General features: G+C 42.9%; 2 protein-coding genes across 3 annotated transcripts in view; both read right to left on the bottom strand.

The window, feature by feature from the left end:
- The window catches only part of TMEM245 (transmembrane protein 245), a 98,826-nt gene extending 97,646 nt beyond the window's left edge, over positions 1–1,180 (bottom strand). The window contains exon 1 of one of the 2 annotated variants that reach the window (XM_054816759.1): positions 425–1,180. In XM_054816759.1, the coding sequence (XP_054672734.1) occupies positions 425–1,051 (627 nt within the window). In that variant the 5' untranslated portion in view covers positions 1,052–1,180. The remainder of the gene's footprint in view (positions 1–424) is intronic. The other variant, XM_054816758.1, reaches the window with a different exon arrangement.
- Positions 1,181–5,773: 4,593 nt separating this feature from the next.
- Positions 5,774–21,339, bottom strand: FRRS1L (ferric chelate reductase 1 like). The gene is made up of 5 exons (XM_054818204.1): positions 21,015–21,339; positions 19,110–19,194; positions 18,481–18,619; positions 15,187–15,433; positions 5,774–14,713 (listed from the first exon to the last, which is right to left on the bottom strand). The coding sequence occupies exons 1-5, from the start codon at positions 21,220–21,222 to the stop codon at positions 14,541–14,543; spliced, it is 852 nt and encodes a 283-aa protein (XP_054674179.1). The 5' UTR covers positions 21,223–21,339; the 3' UTR covers positions 5,774–14,540.
- Between the last annotated feature and the right edge of the window lie 635 nt (positions 21,340–21,974).

Here is a 21,974-nt window from a genome sequence, read left to right as displayed (position 1 = left end):
ACCGCGATGCCGTGACAGCCGGTGGCTTGCCCCGGGCATCCCTGGCGCTGCCGCGCCCCCCGAGCAGTGCCGGGCGCCCCGCGAAAAGTCGCACCCACGTGCTGCGAGGAGAGTTTCTGCGTAAATATAAAGTAAAATAAAAATTCCGGGTGACTTCAGATAGGCGCCTTACGATTTTAAACGCTTGCGTCTGTAAACCCACTGCCGCGGCGCAACAAGTGAGATGGCGGCCAGCGCCGCGCCCCATACCGCGCGCCGCAACCGCCCCCCCCCCCGCCCCAGGGCAGCCCAACGGCCGCCGCCAGGCAGCCCCACGTCCCGTCCCGCCCCTCCCCGTGGGCCGCGCACCTCTGAGGCGCCCCGCGCACACCAGGGGAACTCGGCCACCTCCGAAAGTCCCTTCCCGCCCGCGACGGGCACTCACCCACTGGCTACTGAAGTAATCCAGCCCCTGGCAGATGAGGTGGGCGGCTTGAGCCAGCAGCACCTGCACGCCCAGGGAGCTGCCCAGGCAGTAGAGCCCGTAAAGCAGCGGTCCCCCGGCGCCCAGAAGCAGCAGGAGCCGCCGCCGCCGTAGCACCTGCTCGCCCAGCGCCTCCACCCCGTAGTTGGCGAAGCAGATGGGGAGGAGGAGGGCGGCCAGCAGGACGGGCGTGCGGGAGCGGTGCAGGCGGCTGAGCCAGCGGCGGCCCAGCGCCGTCAGGGAGCTCTTGAAGGGGTGCAGGAAGGTGCCGCAGAGCACAGCCCAGAGCAGCGGCCGCAGGAAGGCCTCTAGGATGAAGTAGACCAGGACGGCGGCGCCACAGCACAGCCCCGCAAACAGCAGCGCCCCGGTGTTGTAGAAGGCCTGCTTGATCGGCTTCTCCAGCCGCGGCAGCGACATCCCCGCTGCCCCGCCCGGGCCGCCCAACGGCAGCCGCGGCATGGCCGCCGCCGCGCCCTCCGCCCCGGCGGCACCAGCGCTGGGGGAGCCGCCCGGCCGCCGCCTCTGCGCCGGCGAGCCCGGAGGGGCCGCGGCCGGAGCCGCTGGGGGCTCTCCGCTGTCAGCCATGGCGCCCGCCCCCTCCCGCGCAGCACCGGGCACGGCCGCGGCTCCAACCGCCGCTGCCAGGGGGCGACGCACCGCTGCCGCCACAGGCGAGGGCGCGGAGAGGCGGCCGGGACTGTTGGGGGCTGTAGTGCCGCCGCGCGGCTCCGGGCACAGGCGTGCGCCCAGCCCGGCGGGGAAGGAAGGGTGCTGGGAAATGTAGTTCTGCTCCGGGAGAGCCGGCCGCCGCGCTCCCCCCCGCGGCAGGGCCTGCCGGAGCGAGGAGGGGGTGTCCTGGAGGTCCTTTATCCCGTCCTTCCCGCTTCGGTTACCACTGAGTGCGGGCCGAGGCTTTCCAGCGCCTTCATTACTTTTGCTGAAGACGACTGACAAGGGCTGGAGCTTGAAAGAAACCAGGAGCTCCCTTCACGTCTTCGTCTTCATCCTCATCCCCATCCCAGCAGCACAGCCCTACCGCAGCTCCATTAAACACTCTCCCGCCTCTACTGCTACTTTAGTCTCTGGAAGCTGAAAACATTCAGAAATTTGCAGTGTCACTGCAAGGTAGAGAGCAAGACTGGTTAGACTGGCTGGAGAATTTTGTCTTGTCTGAACGTGTTCTAGTGTCAAATTATTTAACAAGGAAGCATCTGCACTTTTACTGGGAATTAGGCCCACTGAAAAAGTAGTTGTTCTGTCTGGATTTTTTTAGACCTGACATTTGTGACATTATGTTGTATCAAATGTTTTTTGCAAATAATCTAGGGAGGAGCTAATTTCCTGCATCTGGCGTATACCAGACCTCCATGTCCATGCGTGAGAGTGACAGCTAACATTTTACAGGTGGTCTAAATGCCTCTGTAATAAATAGGATTGGTCTGAGCAAGTTTTGTGAGGGCTGGAATCTATGACATTTGAACTAGCTCATTGCTGACACTGTGCTACTCAGTTTCCCTTTCGCAGCTTAACACAACCTTTTATCAAGTACTAAAGCTGTTGGTAACACTGCCATAAACCCCCTCGAGGGATCTTCCTCTTTATTCTGAATGAGAGATGCAGCATATCCTGTACAACATATTACAGAGGTTGTATACCTCTGAACATGTGAAAAGTGCCTAGAAAGAGGAATTTGATTTTTTTTTCTCTTTTTCAAGATTTACATGCCAGTTTAACATTATATAACTTCATGGTAGATTTGTGTCCACCAGGACTTTGGTGGAGCATTTCTTGCATGATACAGATGTCTAAAAGCTGAAATTACTCTAAGCACAATTGGTTTTAACTTGTAAAACAGCAATATGACTGTTCATAGCCCAGCTTTTAAGTGCAGAGCAATATAAAGACAAGAGACTATAGCAGAGACCTATCCCTGTCATCATCTGAAGGAGAAAAGGCAGAGGTTCACCCACACGTTTCCTGTAGCCGTGTTGCATCCTACAGCTGTAGGTGAGGCTGGGCCCAGCCAGTTTCCTACAGTTTTTGCATTACCATCCCGACTTTTCCATGCTGCAAAGCCTTTCCTGCCAGTTACACACACGTTCGTGCTCGTAGAGGTCCTTCTTGGCTCCTGCTCCTTGTTTTCCCTTGCTGAACAGATCACGTGTAGGTTCAACATAGTGCTTTAATTTCATGCAGTGGAGGCATTTATAGACCTACAGGTACCTCATTTGATCCTGAAGGCGATGAGGCATTACAAGCAGTTGTCCATATGAGAAGCTTTTATTGCATCTTGAAACGATACTGTCACTCACTGCTCTTTGATCAGACAGATCTGCCTCCTGGCAGAGTGTTGAAATAGCTAACAAGCATGCATCGCTACCTGAACCTTTTCTCCTCAGTTCCTGCAGAGCGGAGGAAGCATGCCAAAAAGAGACTCTGATGGCTCATTATAATACATTTATTGCATTAAAGTTCAATTAGCAAGTGTCAATTAAGATTTACATGGGGGGGAAGAGGGGGAGTTTAGAGTACAAATCCTTCTGTTAGATAAACAGAGATGCCAGCAAATCAAATCTTCATAGGCACATCCTTACTCCTTTGATTTTTCTTAACAGACTCAGGCAGTCATGTTCTTCAGGAACAGAAATTCATATCACCTCTTTGACTTGAATGAAGCTATAAATATTGATTTACATAAGCTGAGGATTTGGTCCCTACTGTAGAAAACCTTTCCTTTCCAATTCTGTGTTTCACTATTCATTATAAATAACTAAACGTCAGAAATAAAATTTTAAAAACACCTCAACAACAAACCTACGATGAAAATAAAGATTTCTAACTCATGTATTTTCACAACATAAACACTTAAGAACACAGACCTGAGCATAAACACCAGAAAACAATCTCTGAGGTGAGAGCTGAGGGAGGCATGATCTTCACAAGACACACCTCAAGTCCTGAACCCTTAATTCCACAACAGATTTCAAACAGCGACAGCTACTTTTGTTTAAGATTTGAAGTGTTATGTGATTTCAGATTAGATGCCAATTTAGGTATAAATTGCACTGATACAGTGTGGTTTAGGCATTTTTATGGCTATAGAGTAGTGCACCTCAGGGTTCTATACTACCAGAAATTTGCCAACAGTTCCTTTGGATGTATTTTTACTATTAGGGATTCTTCAAGGGTGAAGAGAGCAGCACGGGAATGCTTTTGTGTCACTGTAGAGAACATGTATGTACGTAAAAGTACACGTGTGCTACGTACTGATAGTCCTCAATGCTCTCCTATGGAGAGGGAGATATAAAATGAGGTATTAACTAGTGAGACGTTTGTAACTTCTGTCTGCTGTTGCACTAGCACCCACGAGTTTGTGCACCGAACTGAAGCTTTTTGAGTCCGCTTCAAGATATCGCAGTCACCCGTAGTTCTTATTCACTCGATGTGCACAGCCATACACTCGAAGTTACAAGCCATTTTACACGTGCTACCAAAATACTGAGCACTGAGGTGGCCATGAAGCCAAGGAGACAGACAGTGCTGGCAACAGCGAGTTAACCACGATTTATACCTGAAATAACCACATGAAATTATGAAATAACTCAGTAACAAAGCCACAAGGTGTCAGCACTGGCCTGCGTATTTAGAAAATAACTCTATCCCTGCTTGAGAGACTTTTTGTTTGTTTGTTTGTTTTTTTAACCTGTGTTACTGAGCATTTGTGAACTTTCAGTTTTGGTTAATCTCACTTCAGTAATTCACTTCAGTTTAATGACAAAGTCATATCCTCTTCAGATGAATGAAAAATACTCAACATAAACGACTACAGTTTCAATAGTAGCAGGACCCAAAAAAAAAAAAAGTAATCTTTAAAGTTCATTGTTGAGATATAAGTTTTGCATCTTTAGGTCATCAGCACACCTTTGTATTCTGGACTAAAGTAACAAATCAATCTTCTATGCAGATCAACTGCTAAGATGAGATGACTCCAAATTAAACATCTTTTACAAAACAGTGGTAAAAAGAAAATGAAAAACAGCTTTTGGGAGCACCAGTGATTTGGTTACACCCAGTGATTATAGCAGTGACTGACTTCATTGCAGAAACAACTTTGTTCGATATCTCAGTTAAAGTGTACGGTATTATCAGCAGTGTTATACTTGAATGATTCACGTAGAAGACTAAGAATCTTGTTCAGTTAACAGGAGGAATGAAATGCATGGTAGTAAGGCAGAGCAGTCAATAGCAGCAATACGGAGAAGTTCACTCAGTGGACCAGCATGCAAAACACGGCACCAGTAAGACCTTGGGGTGCACAAAATCCAGAGCACTATCTTGCAGGGTTAGCCTGCGCGGTAGCTGTGTACATGGAGCAAGAGTTGGATATACGGACATCTGAGTAACACAAGAATATTTTGGCCTCATCAGGTTTGCGACAAAATGCCTTATCAATCCATCAAATGTTACATAGCGCAAGACAAACAGAATATAATTAAAGAGCTTCTATTGAGTATATTTAAGGCCTCTTGATCACGATCACTTGGATAGTGCACAAGTAGCTGACACTCATGAGACCCATTCTTGGAGCCTGCAACTACAGGGCAGCAACACTGCAAACACAAGAAACAGCACGCAGTGCAAAAGCACCACATTTCTTGGTGCCCTGAGTTAACTCTTCTCAGTCCACCAGCAAGGAAATAAAACACCTGCTCAAACCTGAGCGATCTCAGAAATTGAGGCATCCCTGTTTGAGGGACTTCTACAGCAGCTTTTGCCTGCTGAATGTTATGGGAGTTCCTCCTCTCTGTTGCCAACCTCTAATATAATTGCATCTTCTTCTTTTCTGCAAAAGCCTGTTCTGACTGCTTCAGGAGCTGCGTCTGGCCAAGCAGCGTGGCAGTGATGGCAATAGATAAAGAACACACAAATTGGTAATACTGGCAACTTGATTATAGTTGCTTCAAATCGGTTACAAAAGCACAGCATAGAGGTCACCGCAGGAATCTCTACATTCTACTCACTTATAGTAAGTGACAATTGGGTTAGTACTTTGTTAAAATACAGAAGATTACATTTATTTACAACTTCACTGTGATTTTGATGGTGAGAAAGAGAAAAATATAGTCCCCCACATCTGTTAATTTGCTACTTTGACCAGCCTCACTGACTTAAACAGAATTACTCAGGGTAATAAATTCAAGGCCGTGGCATCGGAAGGAATTGTTAACACAAGGCAGCAGCAGAGACTTCTTTAGCCTCACAGAGACCTCCCTCCCTCCTCCCCTTTTATAAATACCATACCACACATTTTCTTAGACTAAAAAGGCATTTATTATAACAGGTTTATAAATATTGTTGTCTGTCACTGTCAAATAGCTAACAAGGCTCACTTGAACACCAACATTTAGTATAAAACAGATGTTACAAAGCAATATTTTAGGGCATGCACTGATTGTAAAGTAGTCCCGTAGGTCACCATAATTTCATTATGTATTCATTCAGTGTTATTTTTCTGAAAAGACTAGTGCATAAATACAAAGAAGTTTGATGATTACTTCTGGACTACGAAACCCCAGTTCTGCACTCCTACCCGACCAAACGCTCATCGACTTCACATGGATGCTGGGTACTGGCATACAGAACGGAACCTAGCATAAAGAATGCAGAACACCACTTAGCACTATAGTTACAAGTTGCTTATTTGTATGTTTTCTATGTATTAGTCTTGAGAACGCTGAACAAAGTCAAAAGGTAGAGATAACATTTCAGGTTCAACCATTACACTTCAGTGGAATACAAAAGGAAGTGGCAACAGTTAACATAGTTACAAAAGCCTGCTTACTTGCAAAGTGGTTAAAGCAAACCAGACCTCAGGATATATTAATCAGAAATACCAAAACATACCAGGCATCTGCTTTAACCTAAACAGTACTTGTGATGCTTCAAATATGCTAACAAAACATATCTGCCTAAATAAAGGCTGGGGACATCACACACAAATATCAAGGTCCCACTATTTCTGTTTTCTAATTAGTTAATAGGTTTGGAATTTCGTCTTTGACTATCTGTGTCAAGACTTGAATGATACGTCCAGCTTTAGAGAAAACCCATTGTGGTACTTTTTTCTATTTCAATTTTTATCCCTGATTTCATATCACCAACTGTGAAAAACTGAAAAAGAAATCATTGTTTTATATGTGAGCAGTCCAGTATTTCAGAAGCAGATATCATATTTTGTACTTAAATAATATTTTTTCCTCCTAGATTTAAATATGGCATCCATGCTTCCTTTCTTATTTTCCTAATACTCTATATAACAGTATTTTCTTGACTTACTGAACTTATCCTTGTTGCATCTTGTTTGGAAAAAAAATATGTAAAAACACTAATGTGAGGCTAATTTTTGTACTGAAGAAGGTGACAAAAGGTTAGTATATAAAAACTGCAAACATAATATCCTAGCAGGTAACATCTCAAGTTTCTGTGTATTCTTCTGGATGACTCTGCCCCCAAAAAATCAGCTAGGATTCAGGCAACATGTAGGATTCTGTGGTTTGTCTTCTTTTATCTCCAAAGCAGAGTCTACCCTTTTGTTTTTAACCCTCATGTATCATTCTCAGACTTACACACAAAAATACCTTCAGCAAATTTACATTGCCTAAATATTAATTCTGGGAAGAATATTTATCATTTATCTAAACTTTGCAGATCACTGTTGTGAAAAATCAGCAAGAATATTTTTATTCCTTGGCACACAACCTAAGTGAACTGTTCCTTTATTTAGTCTTCTACTAATACCATCTTATGAAATTGAATTGAATGATGTCAGGCTTAAGAGAGAGACGTGAAACTAAATTAGGCAACACATTGCAATCACTAGTTACCATAAAATGTTCGCTGCCCTGAGCAGGCATTGGAGCCATAAAAGATTTGCTTGGCACTTTTGAAAAATCCAATTACTTCTTTAAACATGTAAACATGAATTTGAGTAAGTATCAATTAGAAATAGCTCAGAAAAGTACTGCCACCAGGTAATTCTGTAACGCTGTATTCTATAAAGAGCACAATACCTTTACAGACAGTTTCTTGAGTGCCATGTGAAAGTTCACCTTGTCAGGACGTTCCTAAATAGCCTTTAATTACCTAAAACCAGCCTATACAGAGCAGCGGCTGTTCTAAAACAGGGGCTGTGAAGTCCTGCATGTATTCCAACCTCATGTCGGTTTGAAAGAACATTCCTACTTCAGTAAGAAACACAGAAGTAGGGCAAAAGCAACAGTTGTGAATGACTATGGAGCTGTGTCAGGGGAAGTTCAGGTCGGACATGAGGAAAAGGTTCTTCACTGAGAGGGCGGTCGGTCACTGGAGCAGGCTCCCCAGGGAAGCGGTCATGGCACCAAGCCTGGCAGAGTTCAAGGAGAATCTGGACAACACTCTTAGTCATATCGCTTAGTTTTAGGTAGTCCTGCAAGGAGCAGGGAGCTGGACTCAATGATCCTCATGGATCCCTTCCAACTTGAGATAGATAGTCTAGGACTGCAATTCAAACTACTTAGCAATCAAAAAAAAAACCCCAAAACCCCCAACCAAACCTGCCCCTTTCCTTACGACAAGTTCGTTGCTATTGCCAATTCAAATCACAGATTTTCAAAGTAATGTCTTTTCAGACTGCTTTTTCACACCCATCAGCTCCACAAGCTGCACACGTCCTCCTTGACATTTCAAAATTACACTGTTTTTGCCTATCTAAGCCCAAATTAGATAAGTTAAAAAATCAAGTTCAACCATACATACTTTCACCAAACTCACCATAAAAAAATCACTCAAGTGATTATTTCATACTAATAAAACAGGTTTAGAAAGGAAGGTTTACCTAGATCTTACTCTGTATCTGCAAAAACCAGACATCTCAACATATAAATTGCACAGAAATAACTTGATATGAAAAAAGATGTGGTGAAAACTTGACATATGGTCAATAAATATAAATTATTTTGGTTCGATTAATTTTTGTGCTTGGGAAATTGAAATTTTCTTGAATACCTTCCAGTCAGATCCATATCTGTGCTGGGCAGGCTGTGGGAGAGCTGCATTAGGCCCTCATACACTGCTACAGAAATACCAATAATGAAATTATAATTAGGGAAAATAGACAACGTACAATGAAAGCCGTTGAGAAAAGATGTAGCGCCTCCATCTTTTGATACTCCAACTGCTGCAGCACTAGTTTGTAAAATGGCCAGGGAGCAGGTACGTACGTAGCAGCCAACTGTTGCTACTGTCTACAGGGTCTCGATGGGTTTTCATACCTCCGAAGGCAAGATCAAGCCTCTGGCTCTTACCTTGGAGTTTCACCGGAGTACACATCTTGAGGCATAGTCTGACCTTGTGCCCACATCAGCCCTTACACAGCTAAGACCTGCATAAAAGCTAAATCCTCATTAAAGTCCGACTCTGTTCCTTCTATTCACATCAAGTAACATTTGCTTGTGATTAAAAGCACCAGATGCACTCTGCCATACGTAAACTCATGCAAAAATAGGAAATATGCCAAAGCCATTAGCCCTTCCCTGTCATTCAGCCTTACCACCAGTCTCTCCACTCTTCTGTCCCAAACTATTTGAGGTCACCTATGCCTCACGGTATAGCGTTCAAGCAGACTGCTTCACCCGTTCATTACATGCCGTGGACTCAGGGTGGAAACAAAGGTTGCCAATTCATGCAAGTTATGTGCATACACAGCTCCATGCAGCACCAAAAAACCCTGTAATAATTAAATGTATTTCCACTTCTATCATAAATGTAAGGTTCTATATGAAGTTATACTTTGTATAAAATACTAACACTCTCACAATAGGTATCTCTGAAAATAAGCTGTACTGGACCTTTCGTAATTGTGTGAAATACAGGTTTCCTTCTCCTAAAGCTATTACCAAATACTTTTCTTTGGGGAATCTATCTGGAGATGTTAAAAAAAAAAGAGTGTGTGTGTGTGGGCGGGGAAGTACACCTGCTACACATTAGCGTGTCAAACCAAGGAAACCAGAGAGTCACAAAATGCAATGTAAATGCTGATAGAACTTATGACATTTATATATAAGCTTGAATTCTACCTCTAGAGTATGGCATGCTGCAAACTTCCAGCAGACCCAGAAGAGATCAGAAAGGCCAGAGGCTCTGTTCTCTAAAAGGAGAATAACTTGCTGGTTTATAAATGTCTGGTGCACAGGATGGGTGGGAAAGCAAGGAGCAGACAAAAACCAGGAAGACCTACATCTTCCCTTAAACTTATAGCAGACATTTACTTACAGATATCTGGAGTATCACCAATGACACAGATTTCTAATTGTGACCTGGATAACCATGAAGACAACCGTGTGTCAGTCCTCCTTACCCACTAACTCCTCTTCACAGCTGGGCTAAGACTTCTCAGCATCATCTCCCTAAACAGCATAAGGCATCTGTGGGAATGGGGACAGAACATAGGCTAGTGACAAGGAGCACAGTACTCTTCCAACGAAGACTAGACATTAACGCTCACAGTAAGAACACCATCCACAGTTTGGCAAGAGAAGATACACATATTTAAGGGATTTGGTGTAGGATGGGCCATGCTGGTTGTTATTTCCATTTCGCAGTAGCCATTCGAGTACATGGAGGCAGTTGCAAGGCTGCTCTTAGTTCAGACCCAGGACATGGTTCCCCAAGCGAGCTTCAAAACCGCTGCCTGGTGGGTTGCTGATGTACACCATGCTCCAGTCATTCTCTAATCCCTATGCTGAATACTGGAAAAGTCAGTGCCAAACGTAACTTTGACAACTTTTAACCCAATCTGAGGGGTTCCTCAGATTAGGGAGATTACAAGTGTTTATTTTCTTGCTATCCAAGTATTGCAAAACCAATCAAGCAGGACAAGAGGCCACAGAGGGATTTCGAACTTTTCTCATCAATATATTCTCTTTCAAACTCAGAGTATTTCCCTTATAGTAATAGAATTTTGAAGAAAGCATCGTCCAATATCCAATAACATTATCACACCAGCTAGGCTTTTTTTTTTTTTTTTTGGGGGGGGAGGATATCAATTAGCATCAAGTATCTCACCTATACATAAAAATATACACAATTATTTGATTCCAGTGAAGAAAAAACCCCTGCTTTCTGCAAGTCTGTCCTCTCCACTTATTTTTCTCTCTGTCCTGTCCTACTTATTTTTAATATAATTTCAGGCCTAGCTTATTATTTGTAGTGGGGTACCAGTCAAACACTAGTGTCACAAAACAAGGTCCCTTTGTGATAGGCACTGTCACAAATATAAGCAGCCGATTTCCAACTAATTTACAAACTTTGAGTATAAAGCATTCTAGGTAAGATGGACAGGGTGAGGAAAGGGTGATATATGGTTAATGTAACAAGCAATGGTAACAACTGAATTTTGTTCTGCATGGAAGGAACATATTCAGGGACATTTATTAATGCCTTATGGTCTTTGCCAGTACTATCTTTCTAATTAATAATCAAAGTTAAATTTCCAAAGGACACCATACTCTTAAACATGCACTTTCTATGCCTCTGTTTTAGGTCACCCTGCAGCAAGTAATTCTAAAAATAAAAGCACTTTGGAAATGTGTTCTTTAACAGCTGCTTGCTAGTAGTAGTCACCATAAGGAAACTAAAAATGATTTGATTTGGAGAAGGAAACATCCACCTCCTTTTCAAAGGAGACCTTTTCCTCTAGTTAGTGTTGGTTCCTGTTAATTAGAGAAATCTGAAAAAACTATTTGAAATGCCCTAATCCCTTAAAAATTACTTTGAAGAAAGGTACTTTGTAGTAACTTTGTATAACAGGGATCAGTTCTGCTTTTCAATATTAAAAAGAAAAAAAAAAAAAAAAGAAAAACAAAATACCTTCCATGACAAGTTACTATGCCCACTCAAATGTTAAGACTTACCAAGTATCAAAGTACCACTGAATTAGAGCCCTTTCATTTCTCTTATGCCTTTTTGGTCTCATATTTCTCCCCAACTACTAATTTCTAGCACTCACACCTTCTTTCTTTGTCAGCATGAATCTCCTATTCCTGCTTTTCCCACTCTGAAGAGCAACTCTCAGACAAAATGCCACAAGACAGCAAACTTATTTCACTAAAAGAAAATTACCCCAACTCCTGCTTCTAATGTGCCACAGTTATTTTCAGCTGTCCTTAAACTTTCCTCTATTTTACCTCTTCCACCTGCAAAGTGTTTAGAGCAGAAATTATGACTTTAGTAATATCTGGGAAGTAGTATGCAAAATTTTGGAACAATTTACTTGTAGATAATAATACAGCTAAACTCAACCGTCAGTTGAAATCCCAAACAATAGATTGTTTTGCTGCTTGTTGTGGACTTCTATTTCCTCTCATTTGATTAGAAATACTCAATTAGTGCTAATTAAGTACTTTGAAGCTTGGGTGAAAGCTTTTATAGAAGTGAACATTTCTGCTAATACTTCAACAAGAGAAAAATATGACAAAACCACCAGACAGCACACTTAGAGGTAACCTAAAAAAATGGGGGAAAACCCTGTATTTTTTACCATAATCAAGAACAGGGGTACAGCTGAAGCCTGAAGCAGTTCATACTTGGCAGTGGACATATCCTTATGCACCTCTGCTCTGAATTTGGTGTCGCTTTAGAGCCTGAACTTTAAACACCTCTGACTCCATATAGGTGGAAAGCAGCTCTACAGGTGTTGCACATTTACCTCGGTATTATTATTGTCATCTTTATTATACCTCTGTGCCTGGATCCAGCCAGACTATCCTAAATCTAGCACTGTTTTAAAAAAGAAATGAGGAGCTGAAATGGGTTTCTATCCTACTTCAGTACTTTTCAATTATTAGATTAGCCCTTTAGTGGATAATCAGGTAAATACCTGAAACCAAAACAGTAAATACAAGGCCATAAACTACAGCAGCCCTGAGGCTACTTTAAATAGCTGTGATCTCTGAGAAGGAACTGCACTATCTCAGCTGCCTATGAATTAGCACAAAGGAGAAAGAATTTCCCTTAATGATATCTTCACTTCACCTGGTTGCTGAATATTAAACTCATTATCCAAGGCTTCAGCTCTCTGCTTCAGACAGTCTTAAGACTAAATTTTACAGCTATCATGGACCAAAGCAGACCTTCCTTATTATGAGGTCTCCACAATGTATTTTGTCAGATGATGAGTAGGTTTTCCAACTTGAAAGAAGTAATTTATACTAAATAAAGGTATTATATGCACTTTTAAAGTTCACTTCATTCCAAATTTCTCTTTCCCCTCCTGAACTCTAGTCCCACAATTTTAAGTGAACGAATTCTTAAAGAAATCAATGAAAATATATATTACTAAGCAATCTTTCTTTTGAAATAGGGATAAAGTGTTTGTGATGGAGATAAATTCCTCTTTAAACCTAATTTATATACTTTAAGCATAGATTTGAAGAATCCTGAGCCTAAAAAATTAGTCTACAAACTTCAGTCTGTGAATAATGATGCAAACCCAGCAAGGCTAGTTAATCTTTTTACTCTAAGCAGTAATGAAAATAGAAATTAGGTCCATCACATGCTTTACTAGATCCTGTGTTACAGAGTCCTCAAGCGTACCACATTAGATAGAACTTTGGCACAATTCAAATTTTAGTTCTATTTAAATAGAATTTTAATGCAAGTTGGGAAGTGAAAGAGCAACCTTATCTAAGTACATTCAACTACTACATGTATACGTCATACACTTCCTATTATGTGAAGAACAGAAATTCTCCACAAGAAATCAAAGTTTTTCATAATATTCTGTGGCTCATAAATACCTTTTGACACTTTCAATTTCGGTAATATTTAGCGCTCACCTTTGTAATATTTATTGGTGATAAAAAAATCTAATGTATTTCTTCTTTATCTCATCTTTTTCCACAGTAACTACATTTTAGCAATGGTTTGATGAAACTAAAGATATTGCTCTTCTTCTTAATCCCTATCTTTCCTTACAAATAATCTCAAATATATTTCCATTTCTTTGTAAGTTAACACCAGCTGCCCATATTCATCTTTAACATGAACAGGATATACAGGCATACAACACAGAAAAACAGATTACTTGGTACTACTACACAACTGCTTAAAAACATATTTACATGTCAGCAATATTAGTGGGTGTTTGTTGCTTTTTGTTTTTTTCACAAAAAGAGAAAAATTGATTTAATCTATTGGGAGGACATCCTATGGCTTGTTGGGAACTTCTATATTCTCTATGTTTTACATCTGTTTCTCCTATGTATGGAGAATTTACATTACTATATTCTCCCTTCCCCTTGTTTAAATAACTTTGTATCTCAGTCATAAAAGAAGTAGCCATTTCTTTCAAGAAGGCTGTTGAAACATTATTATTATTGTAAAGACATTCATCACCTCTTTTCAATTGAAAAAAAAAAAGTCATGTTAATGCTTGATTATGCAGGTTTAGTTTTGGAAAGTACTAGACCAAGTAAACCTTCATAAATATTTAAAAAAAAAAAGAAGAGAGAACTGGCCTTTGCTGAAGGGCAGGTTTTATACTGCTGTGTCAGTATATTTCTGATCTTAAGTTCAGAAACTGCACTTGGAGTTGTGCTCTCTGCTCCAGAAGTACCAAACAGCATTACAATGTTTTTCCAAATTTGCTTTCTGGGAGCAATTTGGAAGGCAATTTTGTTATTTGATAAGATGTCCATCACTAAATTTGCCTAAACGCACATACAGACACCCCTCCCAAGCACACATACACACGCACACACACATTGATTTTACAAAAGTCTCCTTTTCTTTAAGCAAGTAGTCACAACACTGAAAATATTCTCCTATGTGTTCGCTGATTATTCTTAAATGATTTGTCACCACTCTGCCACTCAAAGGAGACGGTTATTTCATTCTTCTGAGAAGCTAACTATGTTCAAAAGCAGCTAGATGATGATGGTGGTGTGATATAAATTCCAATAGAAAAATGCATCGTCCATCCACATAGCCGTCCATCCTGAGAAACTTCCACTGACAAACTCTTGCTATTTTCCATCGGTCATGGGGTTCCCATCAATAAATAGAAGGTCAGTGCAACAATAAGGAGCAAGCAGAATGGAGAAGAGAAGGTCTGATAGGCAGCTGATGGCATGAAAATATCTTCATACTTGTAAATACTGACAACACGCTCTGATACAGGTGGTGAGTCTATATCATGACGAGTTATAGAACCTTTAGTAGGTAAGGGCAGAAAGAAATAACATCAGATGCATTTTTTCTATAACTCTATCAAAGAAACAGGTAGAAAGCCAAGTAATTTTCAAACCTACAGGAGCATGCAATACTACACTGGCAGTGAGTAGGGTCATTTCTCTGCTTTCTGAAATTAAACTTCTGAATAAAACAAATGAAATTCAAGTAAACAATAAACATCCTCCAAAGGAAATCAGAACATCTAGTTATGAATTATCCTTACCTCCATTTATCTTTGGGGAGTGGGGATAATAACTAGATAGTGAAGAAAACATGACAGGTAGGACTACTTATTTTGCCTTCCTTTTTACCTCTTAAGCCTCATACTGCCAGAATTTTACCTCTTTTAAGCCTCATTTTAAAAAAAGGGGATCTAGTAAGAATATTGTAATAGAAAGGCATTTATCGATTTTGGCGCCCCAGTTCTGCCAGAAGCATGGAAATCAACTCACCCTGAATTGCTGGACCCCAAGCAAACAGATAGTACCAACTCAGGTGCAGATCTACGATGGTTTCCTCTCGGGGAACATATACAGGACGCTTGAATCGACACGTTACACGATTGTTTTCAAAAACCCCTTCTTCATCTCTAGCAGGATTTCTCTGGATTTCTTTAGCCCACTGACCAACATTATAGAAGTGCTGTATTCGGACTCTTCCATTATCATCGTGAACACAAGCCATGACATCATCCCCTCCCTACATGGCCAAAACATATTGGTAGAAAGAAAACAAAAGTGTCACAAAGCATTTCCTCATTTATGTATATAATTTTAATTATTAAAAATTAATCAAGACCTGGGGCACTTATTCTTTCTTTCTAAGTTACATATACGCAAATATTTGTTTCCCTAACCATGTGTCTTCAGTCAGATTGAAAAGCACAAAGTGGACAGTAATATTTACTTACCCTTACTGTCTCTGAATTCTTTTTTGGATCTCTCTTAGAGTTATGTTACCTAACATATATAATAAAAAATTATAAGACATTATATCACCCTGACATCAATAAATTAATTAATCAGTGGAAGGTTGTTTTCTGTTGTAATTTGTGAAGTTCTTGGAACCTGCTTCATAAAAACTGGAGGTCTTGAATCCTTGATGTGTGCAAAATCCACCGCATCAAATCATGGACAGAAATACAATAAAATTGGGTAAAATAGAGGAGATAAATCTACTAAATCTGGTCAAATGATAACATAAATTGCAGTCTGTTTTTTCTAATCTCTTCTCATGTTTGCTTAAGGGAAGATCACTTCTTATACCTCTTAAGAGAAAATGAATAATGTTCAGCAGGCAGCAACAGAACACCATAAGATACAAGAAAAGCGTAATCAATACGTGCTTTGCCACATAGTATAAACAGCCACCAGGCATTACAACTAAGCAAAGAAACAACGGGCAGAAGGAAAGGCGAGACAATTGTTTGTAGAGGTCATTCACAGAAATATTCAACAAGTTGCGAGAAGAGTTAAGCGAGGTCACTGCCAAAGTGGTAGAGCACTGCATCACTCAGGGATTAGCATTAAGTTTAGGAGCACTATCTCATAGAAGCCTTAGTATCTAGAACCATTAAAACACTGTCCAAGTTGAATGAGTGGCATTTTACTGAACACCACTGCCACAGGTATGGGTGCCATATTAAATACAGGTCCAATACTAATCGTTCTGATATGTCATGCTGATGATAGACACGATGCTTGCTAACGTGATCATCTCCGAGTTCTTTGTTATAGGGAAAGGAGACAAAAAGGTGCAGTTCAGCTCTCTGGGAATATTGCTACGTGGATTTGTAAAAGATGTGCTGAAAGTGAGGGGAAAAGGGGACGACTAGGTAAAACAACATGCTTGAACAGTTTCTGCACCTCGGTGCTGCTGCAGGCAACCTTTCCAGCTTCTGTCTTGAGCCTATCCTTGTCTCTGTAACTTAGTTGCCAAGTTTAATTTTTATACATCTGAGTGCAAATCCCTCGTTCTTCAGTACAAAGAGGCAAAAATAAAGCTGTTTTCACATAAAAAACTAAAAAGGAAAGAAAAAAGCATTCTGAATACCAATTAATAGAATGACATTACAAAATCCTGCCTAGGCACAAAAGCCTGCAAGCAGAAAAGTGTAGTGTTATATGAGACAAAGAAATAGGTCACAGGACTTTAAAAAAACCCCAGAACTACTGAGGACAAAAAATAGGTTTTTCCCCTGAACTTCTGTAGCTATCCAGGCCACACCATTCTGATGAGGCCCTCCAAGGCACGGCCCACTTCTCACAGCCAAGCTGTTTTGACCCAGAGTCATTTTACCATTACAGCCTCCGTATCCCAGGACACCAAAACATCCTGGAAGTTATGAAAAAGGATGAAGTCAGCAGGGGAACAAGAGAGAAAGACAGATGCTAGCTGGTTTAGTCCAGCTGATTGATAGGCATCATGTACACAGCAAATCTGGAAGCAAAACCTTTTACTTTACACTTAACTTTATTCTTCTTACCAGAAGCTGAGACCGACCTAACATGCTGCTTGGTGTGCCTGGGATGAAAGGTAACGCTGGCTTTCCAAGGGGCTGATGAAGTGCAGGTCTACTGCAGGTATATCAGAGTTACACACTGGCAACAGGATCTCTGATAGCTTCAGGCCAAATACTTAAATGGGCTGAGATGCTTTGAAAACCCTGTTGAGTACTTGCATTTCCAGGCATCGAAACTCTTCCGAAAATTTGGCTGTAAAACTGTTCCTCACAACATTAAAAACATGAGCTGTTGCTTGTGACGTGAACTGTTCTTTATGACACAAAAGACTTCTGTCTTTATTGTGTTTATTTACAGAGTCATGTTAAAATAATTCTGTATTTTTTCAGACTACTGCTTACAACTCTACAAGAAACAGTCCTGTCCTCTGACTCCTGATTTAGGACATAGGCTCAGTATTGTTTTATATCCTTAGGCATGTTTCTGTATATGAACACCTACATTACGAAGTGCATTTTAATCCTAAACATTTTACCAAGGATCACTTCTTTGCATAAGTTGTCTGTTGCTCAGGTTTTTTAACGTTCACACAGTACTTGCTCCTGTTTTGCTCATTGAAACACAATGAAAAGTGAAGCTTTTGAATGAAAAAGTAAGTACAGGAATAAGCATAAAACCAAACCGAATAAAATCCAGAAAAGATAGAAGAAGGAATTTTAACAAGACTGCTTTCCAGAGTATGTATGTTTCAATTAGCAGGAGTCATTTTGTCAGACATTTGTGGCTTCCCTGGAACACACAGGTATCAAAGAAACAAAAAGATTTCCAAAGTTTAACAGTGAAAGCTATATTTATATCACTGAAAGTCAGCTGATTTACTGAAGATCAAAATTATTTGCTATTTAGCTTCTGATGTGCCTTTTGCTCAAGTAACACTGTCATAAAGCGTGATAGGACATTTCCACAAGAATTGGCTTACCCCTGAGGGCTTTTCTGATAAAAAGGCAAAAAGCTAGTAACATTCAGACATTCACACCTGAACTGAAATACTGTTGTAATTCTTAGGGAAAAAGGGAAAGGCTATGTTAGGAAGGATGAAGCAGTTTTCTGGGAGGCAGTAGGCCTGGCTTCCACTCCCAGACTGGCTACCGAACGGTGCTTTGTTTTCAGCAAGTCAGTATTTTCCTTATATGCTCTGTTTGTGAAAGATCGAATACAAATTACTTATATCCTAGCATGTAAAAGTGTGCACACCAGCAACGTGAAGAACTGTACACGTCTTACCATTTTCTTGTCTGAGGAAAATCCCACTGCCACCCAGCCGTCAGTATCGGCACTCAATTCAAATTCAACATCAGCTCCTATTCTACGGTAACTTAGAAAGTAGTCACAAGTCTCTGCGTTGCACCCAGGTTTACCGTACCTAAATGGAATTGGAAATATATATAACTTTTCCTTGCAATTTCCTGCTGTGGAACTTAATTGTGTTTCTGCAAGAAAAAACTAAAAGAACGCATTTTGGTATAATGGCAGTAAAACATGTTATATTATGCTATACACAAAGTACCATTAATTGTCTGCAATTACTACTCTTTTAGTGTAAGAACGTGTAGTATTTAAACAGTACAGCAAGCAATTAATTACACTCAGTATTACTCTGTTGATCTTCCTAGCTCGGGTTTTGTAAGTGCTTCGTGAAAATACAAGAAACATGAAATAACTGTAGGTCCATAACTATGACATATGTCCTTAAATAATCTAGTTTCTTCAAATAATATAGTCCATAGCTACAAAGTATGTTCTTAAATAATAATATTTTCTTAAAATGAATATGGAACATTTACCAAAGTCTCCAATGCAATCAATCAGCATTTGCAAACATGAAGGTATCTGCACTCTTATCTCAGACTGACCTGAAGCATCCCTTGGTTTTTCCACAGTCATCCACTCTTATTTTTGCAAATGGATCCACAGGAGGAGCAGTAGGGAAAGGGTAACCTGTATAATGAGAATAAATCATTACTAAGTAAAACACAAGGAATAAAAAGCAATAACACTGAAAAGGGTTCCAATAGCATTTACTTCGTTTGCTAATAACTGAGCTGTTCAGATGAGGGACTACTTTGTCACATATGTAATCCCTTGCTCAGATGGTACTGGATCCAGGTACTAAAGTAACACCCATAACTGAAAACAAAAATTTTCTTAGGTTTCCTACATTCGTCAAGAAGGGAGAAGGATGCTGGAGCATGGCTTTGCTACACCGAGGGCAAAAGTTAACTTAAGGGAGCAGGAACATGAAGTAGCAGAGTCAGCTAACAATTAAAGATCTCCACTCAGGTATCTCTTTGTGCACTCTTAGTCCCCTCAGGAAATCTGTAAGGGAACAAAATCTGACTCCTTAGCTATAAATGACGGTATTAAGTATAAATGGAGGGAACCAGATTCAGAGCTACAGGAATGGATACTGAAAGGACCTTACAGTACACCCTCCATTAAGAAGTAAAATAAAACATGCATTGAATTAAAAGGTAAGAGAGTATCAAAATGGGGAATTGCCTGCAGCGATGACCTGCAATCATATGTGAAGTAAGACCCAGAAGAGCTGGACAGTGAGAGTTATGACCCCAAGCAATCCCCTGATCCCCTGTCTGCCCTGCGATACTGTGAACATTTGCAAACAGACCTTCTCTGTCTTGGCTTGTAGAAGTTTGTGTCCGTTGCATGAACATAAGATATTTTGATAGGACATTCTTCTATTTAGCCAACTGAAAACTAAAGTGCTAGTTGTGAAACTAGGAAGTTCTCTGAAAGTGTTTCATTGAATAGGAAATAAACACTGCAGTTAGTTACAGCATCTGCAAACAAACGTTCAGCCTACACAACTTCAGGCATCTGGGAGCCCTGATTCGCTTTCCTAGATTTCTGGCAATGCCAATGGAGAAAGTATGCTGTAAACTGCAAATGACAGCCTCCATCAATGTTATTTGGGGCCTGGGTAAATTACCCAGCATAAATATAAAAAGTTGGCAAAATATCACTGCAGCCTGTAGCGGGGCATCACCGTAAGACTGATCACAGGACATCCTATCTTCTCACTTCTTCCTTTTTTTTTTTTGTTTCAAATGTATCAAGTAGCCGGCTTTCAACGCAGCCTAGCCACAAAATTGGAATTTTAACATTCTGCCATTTGCAACTTAAAATAAAAAAGCCACAAACCCCCGACGCCTCTCCTATATTTCTTACCCAAGACATCACAAAGCATTTCGAAAACCACAAAACCCAGCACTCCTTCGAAGTTAGCGGCCCGACAAGCTTTTCACCAGAGGGTTTGCCCCTTGGAAGGCGAGCCACCGCCGGCCGGCCCCGCTCAGCGGGACGGGGACAGACCCCGGGCCCCCGGCCCCCTCCCTGGCTCCTGCCGCGGCCCCGCGGCCCCCGGCTCTGCCGACCGGCGTGGGCTGCCCCCGCCCTCGTCTGGGGGAGATGCCCAGGCCCAGGGAAGCCGCCGCGCCGCAGCCCGGCGGAGAGCGAGGCGCCAGCCGTGCGGAGGGCCCGGCCGTCGGGCAGGGCACCCGGGGCTCCCGCGGTCCCGGCCCCCGAGTGGCAGGGCTGGAGGCCGCCCGGTCGGCGGCGGGCGGAAGATGGCGGCGGGCGCTGGCCTTCGTGCTGAACGCCGCCGCCGCCGCCGCTCGCTCGCCCGACCGCCGCCGGGCCGCCACCAACCGCCCGGCCCGGCCCTCCCTCCCCCGCGACGGGCTCGCCCCGCCGGCCGCCGCGCCCCGCCCGGCCCCGCCGCCTGCCCCCGGCCGCCGCACCCTCCTCGGAGAGGTAGCGCAGGTCGTAGAACTCGCTGGCGAAGGTGCCGTACGAGGAGTCGTGGTGAGGCCGCGCCGCCTCCTCGCCGTGCTCCCCACCGCCCGCCTCCCGCCGCCCGCCGCCCTCCTCCGCCGGGCTGGCGGCGGAGCCGGCCAGGAGCAGCAGCAGCAGCAGCCGCCGCCAAACGCCGCGGCTCCGCACCGCCATGGCGGCGGCGGCGGCGGGGCGAGGAGGCGGCGGCGGCCGAGCGCGCCTCCTCCGCGGCCGCCCGCGGGCTCCTGCGCCGCCGCCGCCGGCGGAGCGGGGGAGGCGGCGGGTTGGGCCCGGCCCCGGGGACGGGCGGTGCCGGAGGGACTGTGGGGCTGGGTGAGGGGACGGTGTGGGAGGGTGTTTGGGGGAAAAGGTGTAGGGGCGGTGTGTGCGTGGGGGTGTGCGTGGGCGGTGCGTGTCGCCCCCAGCCCCGTCCCAGGCAAAGCCCCGGCAGCCCTGAGCCCTCCCGCTGGGACCACCGTCGAAGGGGTGCAGGGTGGCCTTCCCTGCTCGCCACTTCCCGCAGCCCCCCAGCCCCACGCTGGAGCACCCCAGAGCCCACCCGCCGCTGGGACACCTTCTCCCGAGGCCGGGGCACAGCTCTTGGGGGGCAGCACCAGCCCGTCCCCAGCTGCCCCCGTGGCCTCGATTCACCAAAACCTCTCAGCATGTGCTTCAAGAGGATGTGATAAATCCTGCTCCGTAGTTGCTGGGCGAACTTACCTCTTCTCTTATTTTTAATGACTTCTGACATGGGACTGAAGGCACAGCGCGACTTAACATTCGTTTCAGGTAAAACCCAATGCTAGTGAATGTTTGCTATCTGATGCGTGTTCTTGCTTTCTGTTTTATGCAATGTAACTGCAGCGATACAAATATGCTGAAAACCTGGCAGAACTGAAAGCAAGCCCAGCTCGTGCCCCCAAAGA

Source organism: Grus americana, chromosome 2, assembly GCF_028858705.1.
Source record: "Grus americana isolate bGruAme1 chromosome 2, bGruAme1.mat, whole genome shotgun sequence".
In the NCBI taxonomy this organism is placed as follows: Eukaryota; Metazoa; Chordata; class Aves; order Gruiformes; family Gruidae; genus Grus; species Grus americana.
This window is presented reverse-complemented; position numbering and strand designations above follow the sequence as displayed.

Coding starts and splice junctions, on each gene's coding strand:
- FRRS1L (XM_054818204.1), bottom strand. CDS start 21,222: ATGGCGGTGCGGAGCCGCGGCGTTTGGCGGCGGCTGCTGCTGCTGCTG. Junction 18,620..19,109: donor AAAACCAAGGGATGCTTCAG/GTCAGTCTGAGA, acceptor AATTCCATTTAG/GTACGGTAAACCTGGGTGCA. Junction 14,714..15,186: donor TTGGGGTCCAGCAATTCAGG/GTGAGTTGATTT, acceptor TACCTACTAAAG/GTTCTATAACTCGTCATGAT.